Below are 14,966 nucleotides of genomic sequence, written 5' to 3'. Positions count from 1 at the left end.
GTGAATTCATGGATTTTTTTTTCACATTCTGTCTCTCACAGTTGAAGTGTACCTCTGGTGCAAATTACTGACCTCTGTCATCATTTTAAGTGGGGGAACTTGCACAATCGGTGGCTGACTAAATACTTTTTTGCCCCACTGTATTTCCCTATGGGACTAACACGCACACTTTATTTTATTACTTTATGAGTTGGAATGCTGCTGCGACACTCAAGAACAGCTGCAGAAAGCTATTGACTTTAATTTTGGTTCAAAGATACCACAAGGGATTTTTCAGTGGCTGTTGAACTTGTCCTCTCTGTTGAGGTTAGTGTATAGATTATTCACAAACTTAGTATGGATAGATCAGTTGCAAGAGAAGCAGAGAAGTGACAATATGCTTAAGTTAATGGGGTATGCAAAAAGCAACTGGCTGAGGAAATTAGATATTAGGGACCAAAGAGCATGCCTTTGTAATGAGTTATGACTGCTGGCTATGGGTGATCGGAAATTCTATTTATTTGTGAACATATTATAGTTCAACTACGGCAAAGAGATTAAAAAATACATATTTCATTTTGGAATTCTTCTTTTTTTTTTGCTGAGCAACGAAATTACATTAAAGAGACATCTTTTGATTGTATAAAAATGGCTGTAGAATTTGAAGGATTTATTTAAGTTTGTTTCTTGCTCACACTGGAACAAGAGATTTACAGTTATGTTGAAAACAAGGTTTTCAGTAGATTATGCAGTCTTGTGTAATACACCCTTACTGCTTCCAAAGAAATCAAGAGAGTAAGTGATAGTCGAGAGCATTATCATTTTCAACGAGTAACATACCAACGATTTGTCACGCCCCTAGGCATCTCATAGTTAAGCAAAAGGTACCCTTCCACATCCTTATTAAGTGGTCTGGGTTCTCCATTGACTCCAATATAAACCCGCTCGTGGCGGTAAGAGACACTTAGAGCAGAGGCTCCAGCCATCTATTCCAACACAAACACATGAACATATCACTGATAATTCAAAAATAAAATAGCTTCATGTTGTCGCCATCACATAGTGTTTTCCAAAGTGATTTGGGATCTGAAAGTGAACAAATTAATTGATCATAATTGCAAGTGTGATGACCTTTTAAAGCACAATTTTTGGCATTAGCTCATCTAGAACATGTGGGTGTTAACTCAACACACCAAATTTACCTCATGGTCAGACCATGCAGTGACCAGAGAAACTGCAAACAATACATAAATAAATTATTAACATAAAACAAAATAAAATAAAACATAATAAAACAAGCACAAAAGCTCAGACAAGAGATTTTAGGTAGTATTTTGTGATGGTCTATATGGTAAACTGAACAGTACAGCTTGTTTGGAAGGGTCCTGAGGAGAAAATGTCTTTCTCAAACAAAAGAACATTGCAGTACAGCGTAGCTTTGCAAACCTTTTCTTCACTTGTCTGGGGCCAGGTCACAGGGGCAGCAGCCTCAGCAACTACGCCCAGATGTCCCTCTTTCCAGGTTATCTAAGGGAACACCGAGGCATTCCCAGTGAAGAGATATGAGCTCTCGTGTCCTGAACTCAGAGTATTCAGAATCTACCCCAGTTTTCTCTCAGCAGGACATGTCCAGAATATTAGACCGGGAAGACGTCCAGGAGGCATCCTAGTCAGATGCCCAAACCATCTCAGTTGGCTCCTTTTGATGTGGAAGAGTAGCAGCTCTATTCTGAATACTCTCTCGAATGCCTGAACTCCCCACCATATCTCTAAGGGAGAAGAGATGAGTTTCTGATATCAACAAGGCGGAAGCTTTCCGCCATTTGGCTACACCTAAATATTCTATCCATAAATTATACACAGGATTGGTGACAAAGAGCAATCCTGGTGGAGTCCAACACCAGCTTGAAAGAAGTCTTTCCTGTACATAGACTGCCATAGACTTGAAGAGTGTCATTCCCTGTAGTTGGAGCCCACCTTCCCCAGTCTGCCGATCCAGAGGCACCACCCCAGATCTCAACGCAACACAGCCTTTAAGAACCAGGTAAATCTCATCCACTCCAAGGGCTACGGCATCAAGGAGTTGTTTAACTACCTCAGTAATCTCGCACCAGTGATGGACAAGTCATCCCCAGACAGTGCTTCCTCTAAGAGAAACCTCTGTCTTCATGAGATTAAGGTCTTCAAAGTATTCATTTCACCGTGTGACTATGTCCTCAGATATTAAAATCAGCAGTACCCCACTATACACCTTTTAGATAAAGCGAGACTTTCCCCTCCTGAGGCACGTGATGGTTTGCCAGAATCGCTTTGAGACAGTCTGAAAGTCCATAGCCTCACCAAACTCATCCCACAACTGAGGATCAATCATTGACCTATTACCTAGGGCGGCGGTCCCCAACCCTTTTTGCGCCACGACCGGTTTATGTCGAGCAATACTTTCACGGACCGGCCTTTAAGGTGTCGCGGATAAATACAACAAAATAAAACCAGTACCGGTACCAAAAAAAGGAAGATTTATTCATAACACACGGGGAAAGACCCAGGGAAACAGAGTTAACAATAAAAACGATTAAAAAATAACGATAAAAACCGACCGAAAACCCTGAAAACCATCAATTTCACACCCGAGCCTCAACTCTTACTGCCCAGTACCAAACGACTCATGGACCACTGTAAAATCTAATATTGTGTTTAATTAAAAATATTAAGTAGGCTGAACTCAATTTTTATCAAGATGTTATTAGAACTCAATTTAAGTAAGTTACCAGTAGTTTTTATGCAAAAATGCTGATCAACTCAATTTATTTGAGTTATCTTAACTTAGAAAAACTAAGTACGCTGGAAATTTTGCTTCTCAGTGTGGAAGGATGAAAGATGTGTTTTGAAAATGCCACGTCACTACCGTCCTCCTCCCTAGCACGGATCAGTCCACATGTTCATTAGTGATGTGCGATACCACTGATTTCCTTTCCGATCCAATAACAAGTCAAATCCAGGGTGGTATTGACGATACTGATCCGATACCGATACTCTGTACAAAAACGTAATGTTTAATTGTATTTCATAATACAATATAGAATTGCATTATGTAATTGTAATAATAATATAATAATATAGTTTCATAATGAGTACAGGACATCAGACTACTTGTTCTTATTGCTTAATGATGCAGAATAATCATATAGAAATAAAAAACCTGAAGTTGTGCGCTATTTGAACACGTTGCCTGCCTGCAGCACTAAAGGACTCCGCGAGAGACGTCTGTTTCGCCCTAGCAGCACCTGTCCCTCTCCTCCTCTTCAGTTCGCCTCAACATACGCTCGTCATATTCTGTGATATGATTTACTCTGAGGTGTTTGATGGGGTTAGTGGTGTTGCCACAACACCTCACTGTTTTGCCACATGTATTGCAAACCGCATCTTGGCTGTTTGTGGAGGTAAAATACATCCACACATGACTCCGTTTAGGCTCAGGCATTGTTGCGAGTGCACACGCCAGGTGCAGTGTTGCCAACTTAGTGACTTTGTCACTATATTTAGTGAGTTTTCAGAGCCCCTCAGCAATTTTTTTTCTAAATACCGACTAGCGACAAATCTGGTGACTTTTTCTGGTGTTATTGGAGACTTATTTATGACAAGCATGTATCGCTCTTCTCAACAAGCAGCGGGTGCTGCTCTGGGCACCTCGCCCGTGCCAAAGCACTCACGGGCAGAGGATAGTCCTCCCCCAGCTGCTATCAGGGCAGGAGATGTTCCCACCTAAGCGTCCAGACTGCAAATGAATCGCGTATGAGTGAAGCCTCTGCTCCCGCACTGGCTGTAACGCAATCAGTTCTTCTTTTACTGTTATGTTGTTTTGTGGATCACAAGGTTTAAAACTACTTACACACACACACACACACACACACACAAAGTAACTCCACCAGAGTGCCTATTTCGGGTCACTTTTGCCGGTCCAAGCGCAGATAAAGGAGTAAGGTTGGAATTGTGACATAAAAAAAGAGAAGAAGAAAGAAATTTAATTTGTAGTTCTAAATAAATTCTAAATGCATTTAGGACGTTTTTTTACTCACTTTGTCTCTTCTTTTTTTCTCTCCTACAACATGTCTTACAATGACATTAGCATTACCAATTATGCAAATTAGGCGATGACGTCGTTTAGCGACTTCTAGCGACTTTTAGTATAGCCAATAGCGATTTTCCTTGCTGAGGAGTTGGCAACACTGGCCAGGGGCTGCAACACATTTATACAGCCGTATTTCGCATCTGACTATGAAAGGCGTAACAGGAAGTAGTTTCTTCTTTAGATCCAAATGATATAGTTTCTTTCCACTGTGTTCCTGTTAATGAAAAACTACAAATTTACCCCAAAGTACTAAAATATCGATATTTTAATATGAGAATCGATTCTAGAACATAAATTACTGGTATCGGAAGAATCTATATTTCAATATCTACAGCATACACCACATTGTTAAGTCTGTGTTTTGGCGTTTTGTCTTTCGGGTGAACCAGTTTTTGTCCGAGCGTGTTGCTGGCCCAATGTGGTGTATGCTGTACAGTGCAGCGAGGAATGCCCAGACCTCTACATTGGAGAGACCAAACAGCCACTTCACAAGCACATGGCACAACACAGAAGACCCACCTCCACAGGACAAGACTCAGCAGTCCATCTGCATCTTAAAGATAAAGGACACTCTTTCGAGGATGCCAATGTTCACATTTTAGACAGAGAGGACAGATGGTTTCAAAGAGGAGTGAAAGAAGCCATCTATGTCCACTGTGAGCAACCATCTTTGAACAGAGGCGGTGGTTTACGACACCAACTCTCTGCCATCTATAATCCAGTTTTGAGATCCCTTCCCAGACGCCTTAACACCCACTCACATCCTGGGCCATCTGATCTCAGGAATTCGCATGATAAGGTGGGGCCATGTTTCACAATGAACTCACCCGAAACTCTGGCTGATTGGGACCCACACCCAGTTTCAAACCTTGGGTCAGGCGATTAGAGGATCATCAGGGGGTCCTTTTGTCCCTCTGTGGGGGGTTACTCCCACTAGATTTATATCTGGGACTCTCCACCATTTGACCTTAGAACTGAAGAAGCTTCTCGGATGAGAGGTGAAACGTCTTCAAGTAACTTAAAGAAGTCCAGACGCTTTTCTTTGCTCCTTTGACCATATTAGGGGATGTGCATCTCTGTAATGAGAAGGGGTGTGGTCTAATGACATCAACACCCTATATCAGGTGTGCATAATTATTAGGCAACGTCCTTTCCTTTGGCAAAATGGGTCAAAAGAAGGACTTGACAGGCTCAGAAAAGTCAAAAATAGTGAGATATCTTGCAGAGGGATGCAGCAGTCTCAAAATTGCAAAGCTTCTGAAGCGTGATCATCGAACAATCAAGCATTTCATTCAAAATAGTCAACAGGGTCGCAAGAAGCATGTTGAAAAACCAAGGCGCAAAATAACTGCCAATGAACTGAGAAAAGTCAAGCGTGTAGCTGCCAAGATGCCACTTGCCACCAGTTTGGCCATATTTCAGAGCTGCAACATCAATGGAGTGCCCAAAAGCACAAGGTGTGCAATACTCAGAGACATGGCCAAGGTAAGAAAGGCTGAAAGACGACCACCACTGAACAAGACACACAAGCTGAAACGTCAAGACTGGGCCAAGAAATATCTCAAGACTTTTTTTTCTAAGGTTTTATGGACTGATGAAATGAGAGTGAGTCTTGATGGGCCAGATGGATGGGCCCGTGGCTGGATTGGTAAAGGGCAGAGAGCTCCAGTCCGACTCAGACGCCAGCAACGTGGAGGTGGAGTACTGGTTTGGGCTGGTATCATCAAAGATGAGCTTGTGGGGCCTTTTCGGGTTGAGGATGGAGTCAAGCTCAACTCCCAGTCCTACTGCCAGTTTCTGGAAGACACCTTCTTCAAGCAGTGGTACAGGAAGAAGTCTGCATCCTTCAAGAAAAATATGATTTTCATGCAGGACAATGCTCCATCACACGCGTCCAAGTACTCCACAGCGTGGCTGGCAAGAAAGGGTATAAAAGAAGAAAAACTAATGACATGGCCTCCTTGTTCACCTGATCTGAACCTCATTGAGAACCTGTGGTCCATCATCAAATGTGAGATTTACAAGGAGGGAAAACAGTACACCTCTCTGAACAGTGTCTGGGAGGCTGTGGTTGCTGCTGCACGCAATGTTGATGGTGAACAGATCAAAACACTGACAGAATCCATGGATGGCAGGCTTTTGAGTGTCCTTGCAAAGAAAGGTGGCTATATTGGTCGCTGATTTGTTTTTGTTTTGTTTTTGAATGTCAGAAATGTATATTTGTGAATGTGGAGATGTTATATTGGTTTCACTGGTAAAAATAAATAATTGAAATGGGTATATATTTGTTTTTTGTTAAGTTGCCTAATAATTATGCACAGTAATAGTCACCTGCACACACAGATATCCCCCTAAAATAGCTAAAACTAAAAACAAACTAAGAACTACTTCCAAAAACATTCAGCTTTGATATTAATGAGTTTTTTGGGTTCATTGAGAACATGCTTGTTGTTCAATAATAAAATTATTTCTCAAAAATACAACTTGCCTAATAATTCTGCACTCCCTATATATTTGAACCTGGTGTTTGTTAAAGGCGAAGTGTGATTCACAGAAAAGTCCAATAACAGAATACCACTAGAGTTCAGATTAGGTCGGCCGGTCCACCCAGTCACGGTCCTCTGGGTCTCACTCTTGCTGTCCACATGAGTGTTGAAGTCTCCGATTATGATGACTGAGTCACCCGATGGAGCTCCCTTGAGCCACCCACTCAGTGACTGAATTGAGTGAATTTCTAACCGCTGCCTTTTGCCAAGGGCAACTCCAGACTAGAACCGAGTTTGGCCAGGAGAATGGTTCTTGAGCCAAAGCCATGCACTGGGGATATGTAGCTAGTATCTCTCAAACATACGTACTAACTCAACTTCCTTCCCTGCAATCTCCTCTGCTTCACCGAGACATGGCTGAAACCAGCGGCGCCGGACCACGCCATCCAGCCGGCCGAGTTCTTCTCGGTTAACCGCATGGACAGGACACGGGACTCGGGGAAGTCAAGGGGAGGCGGCGTGTGTTTAATGGTGAACAACAACTGGTGCAACAGTGCGAACGTTGTTCCTCTCACACGCTCCTGCACACCAAATCTGGAACTACTGTCCATCATGTGTCGTCCTTTTTATCTACCTCGGGAATTTACATCGGTCATTGTAAGTGCCGTTTATATTCCACCACAAGCGGACACGGTCACCGCCTTATGCGAGCTGCATGAGGCACTCACACAGCACCAGACACAACACCGGGACGCTGCGCTTATTGTGACGGGGGACTTTAATAGCGCCAACCTCAAACGCGCAGCGCCGAACTTTTATCAACACATCACCTGCCCCACCAGGGGTGAAAGGACACTGGACCACTGCTACACTACGGTCAAGGACGGCTACAAGGCACAATCCCGCCCCCCGTTTGGCAAATCTGATCACGCCGCCATCTTCCTCATGCCAAAATACAAACAAAGGCTGAAACAGGAAGTTCCGGTTCAGAGGAAGGTCGCGCGCTGGACGGATCAATCGATGGCCGCGTTACAGGACGCACTCGATGACGCAGACTGGGGCATGTTCAGAAACAGCTCCGACGATGACGTCAACGTGTTTACGGAAGCGGTTGTGGGATTCATCGGGAAACTAGCGGATGATACCGTGGAGACAAAGACTATCACAACGTTTCCCAACCAGAAGCCGTGGGTGGATAAAACCATCCGCGACGCTCTGAGATCCCGCACCGCTGCCTACAACACGGGACTCATGACGGGGGACATGGACCCGTACAAAGCCGCGTCATATAACGTGCGGAGGGCGGTGAAAGAGGCGAAGCAGCGCTACGGGAGGAAACTAGAGTCACAACTCCAACAGAGTGACTCTAGGAGCCTGTGGCGGGGACTAAGGACAATAACGGACTATAAAGCACCAACAACCGGTATGACGAACGCGGCCGTGACTCTGGCAGACGAGCTGAACACTTTCTATGCTCGCTTCGAGGCTGCAGCTAAGGTCTCCAACAATGCTAGTGTTAGCAGCGCTAACGGCTGCAGACAGGAAGATACTGCCAGCACCAGAAACGTGCTCGTCATCTCCGAGCATGAAGTAAGGAGAGCCTTCAAGAGAGTGAACACCAGGAAAGCAGCAGGACCAGACGGCATCCCAGGTCGTATCCTAAGAGACTGCGCATACCAGCTAGCTCCTGTGTTCACTGAGATATTCAACATCTCTTTATCTCAGTCGGTGATCCCCACATGCTTCAAAGAGTCCATCATTGTTCCTGTCCCGAAGAAACCCCACCCTGCTTCTCTCAATGACTATCGCCCTGTAGCCCTCACCTCAGTAGTGATGAAGTGCTTTGAACGCCTGGTCAGAGACTTCATCATTTCTTCACTACCAGACACACTGGACCCACTACAGTTCGCTTACCGTCCAAATCGTTCCACAGACGATGCCATCTCTCATCTCCTCCACACATCACTCACTCACTTGGACACTAGAAGGGGGAATTATGTTAAAATGCTCTTCATAGACTACAGCTCTGCATTTAACACCATAATTCCCTCCACACTCACCACCAAGCTGGAGCATCTGGGACTCAGCTCATCTATGTGTCAGTGGATCTCCAACTTCCTAACTGGCAGACCACAGACAGTAAGGATGGGCGGACATGTCTCAGCCTCCACCACTCTCAGCACTGGAGCCCCCCAGGGGTGTGTTCTGAGCCCCCTGCTGTACTCTTTGTACACATATGACTGTGTGGCCACTACCAGCTCCACCACCATCATCAAGTTTGCTGACGACACCGTCGTGGTGGGCCTGATCTCTGATAACAACGAGACGGCCTACCTGAAGGAGATTAGGAATCTGGAGAACTGGTGCCAGAGGAACAACCTCCTTCTAAACGTCAGTAAGACAAAGGAGCTGATAGTGGACTTCAGCACTAAGCAGGAGAGGAACTACCAGACCCCCGTCATCAACGAGTGCCCAGTGGAGAGAGTGGACAGCTTCAAATACCTCGGAGTTCACATCACGCAGGACCTGTCATGGTCCTGTCACATCAACACCGTGGTGAAAAAGGCCCGACAGCGTCTCTACCACCTCAGACGCTTGAGAGACTTCCAACTGCCCTCCAAGGTGCTCAGGAACTTTTACTCTTGCACCATAGAGAGCATCCTGGCGGGAAACATCTTAACCTGGTTCGGGAACAGCACCATGCAGGACAGACGAGCTCTACAGAGGGTTGTGCGGTCAGCTGAGCGCACCATCCGCTCTGAGCTCCCTGACCTGCACTCAATCTACAGCAGGCGGTGCTGGACCAAGGCCAGGAAGATCGTGAAGGACCTCAGCCATCCCAACAACAGACTGTTCTCTCTGTTGAGGTCAGGAAAGCGATTCCGCTCCCTGAAGACCAACACAGAGAGACTGAGGAGGAGCTTCTTCCCGCAGGCGATACGGTCTCTCAATCACACCACCACACAGTACTGACCCACACATACAGTTCTTACACACACACTGGACATTCTGGACATTGTTTTTGCACAACACTGGTCACTATATTCTTCATTTCCGGTTAATACTTGTACAGCTGCTGTTATTGTGTATATATTTATTTATATTTAGATTTCTTCATACATTCTTATATGGTTCTATATTGTGTATTTTGTTGTACAGTTATTTTATTTTCAACTTTAATTTATATATTTTATCTTATTCTTCCCAGTTAAATTTACCCTTCATTCTAATTTGTGTTGTACAGTTATTTCATTTTTAACCTTAATTTATATTTTATTCCTTCCTAGTTAAATTTACCCTTTTTAATTTTTCATATTTATTTCCTATCTTATTCATAGCCTTTTCCTTTTTTGTTTTCTTTAGGTCACGAGCAGTTGTCCAAGCATTTCACTGCATATCGTACTGTGTATGACTGTGTACGTGACAAATAAAATTTGAATTTGAATTTTGAATTTGAATTTGAAATCCCGCAGTGCCAGACGTGTTCCGCTGCTGAAGCCAGTGCATGTCCAGGCCCGTCTGAAGTTTGCCAGAGAGCACATGGATGATACAGCAGAGGATTGGGAGAATGTCATGTGGTCAGATGAAACCAAAGTAGAACTTTTTGGTATAAACTCAACTCGTCGTGTTTGGAGGAAGAAGAATACTGAGTTGCATCCCAAGAACACCATACCTACTGTGAAGCATGGGGGTGGAAACATCATGCTATGGGGCTGTTTTTCTGCCAAGGGGACAGGACGACTGATCCGTGTTAAGGACAGAATGAATGGGGCCATGTATCATGAGATTTTGAGCCAAAACCTCCTTCCATCAGTGAGAACTTTGAAGATGAAACGAGGCTGGGTCTTCCAACATGACAATGATCCAAAACACACCGCCCGGGCAACAAAGGAGTGGCTCCGTAAGAAGCATTTGAAAGTCCTGGAGTGGCCTAGCCAGTCTCCAGATCTTAACCCCATAGAAAATCTGTGGCGGGAGTTGAAAGTCCGTGTTGCTCGGCGACAGCCCAAAACATCACTGCTCTCGAGAAGATCTGCATGGAGGAATGGGCCAAAATACCAGCTACTGTGTGTGCAAACCTGGTAAAGACCTATAGTAAACGTTTGACCTCTGTTATTGCCAACAAAGGTTATGTTACAAAGTATTGAGTTGTATTTTTGTTATTGACCAAATACTTATTTTCCACCCTAATTTACGAATAAATTCTTTACAAGTTCTACCATGTGGATTCATGGATTATTATTTTTTTGACATTCTGTCTCTCACAGTTGAAGTGTACCTCTGGTGCAAATTACTGACCTCTGTCATCATTTTAAGTGGGGGAACTTGCACAATCGGTGGCTGACTAAATACTTTTTTGCCCCACTGTATGTACTGCATTGCAAAAAGTCCTGCCATTTTATGATATGATATACAGAAGATATACAACAGATACATTAAAATTAAAACTGAATTTATGACAGTAAGGAAGCCACAAAAGTGTTTAAACTGTTGTTTGCTGAATTGATTATATTGTTTTTGTTTTAGTTACAGTAGTAATAAGGAGGCATTGAATATATGCTTTGCTTCTCATTTGAACACATTAACTTAGAGATATGTTACAAGCAATTTTTAAATGACACTAAGTATGTATATAAAACACCTACAAATAAAGTGAACATCCATCCAATCATTTTCTTCTTATCTGAGTTGCTTTGGCAGCAGCAGGATATTCCAGATGTTGTTTTCCCCAGCAACATTTTCCAGTTCTTCTTGGGGGATCTTGAGATTTTCCCAGGCCGGATAAGATATAATCTCTCCTGTGTGCTCATGGGCTACCCTGGGCTTCTTTTTGACTGAGCATGCCAGTAAGACCTCCAACAGAAGATATATAGGAGGCATCTCGAGATGCCTGAAACATCTCCGCTGACTCTCTCATGCAAATGAGCAGAGGCTCTAATCTAAGCTCATTACCAGTGTGTGAATGTGAGAGTGAATGAATAGTGGTATTGTAAAGCACTTTGGGTGCCTTGAAAAGCGCTATATAAATCCAATCCATTATTATTATTATTATTATTATTATTATTATTACCAGACAACTTAGGCTGAGGTTAGAAACCATGTAGAGGAATTCCATTTCAGTTGCATGTATCCACAGTCTAATTCTTTTACTCATTTCTCAGAGCTCATGGCCATAAATGAGTGAGTTTTTGGAATTTTTAACTTCTCTTAAGGGAAAGTGATGACTGGATTTTTACAATAGCGGTTACTCGAGGTGGATGGTAGCACTTCTGCTATTGTTTTTTAAGCCTTTGTTACTGTTGCAATGAGTCATAATATTCGTCTACACCTAGTACATGTTGTCTACCCCAAGTATATATATTTAAGGCTTGGGGGAATGATGTTGCTTGGCTATTTATTCAAACTGCATGGACCTTAAGTAAGTGAATTTTATTTTATTTTCTTAATGATGGCAAAAAAAAGTGATGACAATTGTTCATATTGGCTGAATATTTAAAAATCATTTCTGTTCGAAGTAACTTAAAGGGCTGAAGGAGAAAAGGACAAAAGAAGAGCACAATAAGAGTGAAGATAACATTGGAATGAAGATAAAAGGTGCCCAGTAACATGGACACAACTCTTCCCTGGATAGATGAAACCTGTGAAGGACAAACAGTGTTTCTGGTAGTGACAGGAGAGCAGTCAGGATAATCAGACAAGCCTGCCCATAATGATAACTGAATGATGAATTAAGCAGGATATGGCACAGACAAATAATGTGTTCTTCATCATGTGGCAGACTTCAGTGTGTTGTTTTTTGTTGATTTTTTTGAATTTGTGTCACTTTTTTGATGAATAGTATCCTGTGAAGTAAGATAAATCAATTATATTTCTGTATTTCCATAATAGTGACGTGTGTTCTTATCAGTAAACAAAAACACAGAAATTTAAACTGTGACCAACTGATGGTACTCATTTTGTTTCAAGTGTGTAATCAACCAAATAATTTCTACATATGTTAACAACAAACTGCCTCATTAAACCTCATTAACTGTACTGACTGTACAGTCGATGTTATACCAATAATCCATCTTTTATTATTTTTTTTGTCTATTACATTGAAGTCAGGAAATGGAAAGAAAACTTGAAACCAATGTTTAGTTTTCATTTGTTTTTGTTTTTTTATTACAGATCACGAATCCTTTGGAACAAGGTTCCAAGGAGACAAAACATTTCTTTGAGCATTCAATTTGTTGAAAACAACTGAAACTGGCTGTTTTACAGCTGATCAACAGTTTCGGACCACAGTCCTTTAAAAGGCCAAATCTTTGCAAACATGTGGATTCATTATTATTTTCCGTCAGGTAGTTACAATGTCATAATTTTCTGATGGTAAAGGCAAAAAAACGTCCCCTTTTTGAACGTGGTCGGGTTGGGTCTCTCACAGCGCACAATCGCTGCTGAGGTCGGATGGAGTAAGACAGTCATTTGGAATTTCTTCAATGATCCTGAGGGTTATGGAACAAAAAAGTCAAGTGGAAGACCCCAAAAGATTTCACCAACATGGGACATTTTTTTCTCTGATGAGAAAAAAAAATTAACCTTAATGGTTCTGATGGTTTCCAACGTTACTGGCATGACAATCCCACAGATCCCACCTGAGATGTTTTCTACGTGGCACAGTGGAGGGGACCTCTTCCAGGAGAATAACATCACTCTTATGGAACATCCTGCATGTTCTGTTCCCCTGATCTAAAACCAATTGATAACCTTCGGGGATGGATGGCAAGGGAAGTTTACAAAAATGGACAACAGTTCCAGACAATAGATGCCCTTTGTGTGGCCGTCTTCACCACTTGGAGAAATGTTCCCACTCACCTCGTGGAAACGCTTGCATCAAATATGCCCAACGAATTTGATCAACAGTGATCAACAATAACGCTGGAGCTACTCATTACTGAGTTCATGTTTGGAACTTTGATTTCTTTTTTTTTGGCGGGGGGTTACAGGTTTTTTTTGGAGGTGTGGTCTTAAACTTTTAATCAGCTGTAAAACAGCCTGTTTTAGTTTAAGTGTTGTTTTTCAATAAATTGCATCCTCAAAAAAATGTTTTGTCTCAGTCCCATTTCTTGTTGTTGCATGTTGAAGCTCTGATTTTTTTTTTTTTTTTTTACCTGATTTTGGTTTTTTGGGTTGTTTGGTTTTTTTTGCCATTTTTCAAGTTGTCTTAAACTTTTGATTAGCACTGTATTCTTAAAAAATATTTATTTTTCCTTTGTCGTTGATTGCATACTGTGTTTTGCTACTTTGTGATTGCCTTCCTCATTCTCATTAGTTCATCTCATTTCAGTTCATTTAATGTGCAGTTAATTCTCTCTCTATTAATTTCTGTGTTCTTTTTCATCTGTCAGTTTACTGTCCATTTGTTATACAAGTTCTGTACTGACCTTTATAAATCCTGAATGTTTTCCAGGGTTAGCATAGTAAATAGGACAAACTCCAAATGAGAACTTTGAGTATTTCCATGTTTTGTTTTGTTTTTTATAAAGTCTCTGTAATGATAGAGTTACTTTGAATTACACAAGTAACAAGTTTTGTCTGTTTTTGTTGTAGCCTCTCAAGTTTCTGACTATGTTTTCTTTTTCTTTTTTTTATCTCTCTAGTTGGGTTGTCAAAGGAAGCACGAGGAAGTCTGACATCTTTGTTGGTTCAGCCCATCTCTGCCCTCCTCGCCAAGACATTGCTGTCATCGCCATCCACGGGCCAGGAAGGCTCTTGTATTCCTCTAGCAATGCCTCCCAATACAGGTAAGCACACAGACTACAGGAAACCAGAGTTGCTAATAATGTCTCATTCAACAGAAAGTGTTTTCAAAAGTATGAGGGTTTTTTTTTTTTAATTGATAAAAACAAACCAGCTTCAATCACAAGCGAAAAGTTACAGCATGCATGAATGGGGCAGTGTATGGAGCACATGAGTGACACAGCTTTAGGACATGTTTGGATTAAACCAGGCATTATGATCAATGAAGCATTGTGCTTAAAAGCATAGGATATAGATTTATCAGTTCATCTAGGTTCTATTAGTCTCCCTTATCCTTAGGGTGCCTATTGTGGCTCGCCTTGTAATCGGAAGGTTGCCGGTTCGAGCCCCGGCTTGAACAGTCTCGGTCGTTGTGTCCTTGGGCAAGACACTTCACCCGTTGCCTACTGGTGGTGGGCAGAGGGCCCGGTGGCGCCAGTGTCCGGCAGCCTCGCCTCTGTCAGTGCGCCCCAGGGTGGCTGTGGCTACAATGTAGCTTACCATCACCAGTGTGTGAATGTGTGTGTGAATGGGTGGATGACTGGATATGTAAAGCGCTTTGGGGTCCTTAGGGACTAGTGAAGCGCTAT

At 42.5% G+C, this 14,966-nt stretch overlaps 1 protein-coding gene across 1 annotated transcript in view; it reads left to right on the top strand.

Moving 5' to 3' along the window:
- Positions 1-14,966, top strand: part of naaladl2 (N-acetylated alpha-linked acidic dipeptidase like 2) — a 480,620-nt gene that overhangs the window by 274,085 nt on the left and 191,569 nt on the right. Inside the window, exon 10 of the mRNA XM_080297617.1 lies at positions 14,238-14,381. Within this exon, the coding sequence (XP_080153743.1) occupies positions 14,238-14,381 (144 nt within the window). The remainder of the gene's footprint in view (positions 1-14,237; positions 14,382-14,966) is intronic.

Source organism: Astatotilapia calliptera, chromosome 23 (genome assembly GCF_964374335.1).
Source record: "Astatotilapia calliptera chromosome 23, fAstCal68.1, whole genome shotgun sequence".
NCBI classification, from domain to species: Eukaryota; Metazoa; Chordata; class Actinopteri; order Cichliformes; family Cichlidae; genus Astatotilapia; species Astatotilapia calliptera.
The sequence above is the reverse complement of the archived record's forward strand: the minus strand, read 5'-3'. Positions and strand labels throughout refer to the sequence as shown.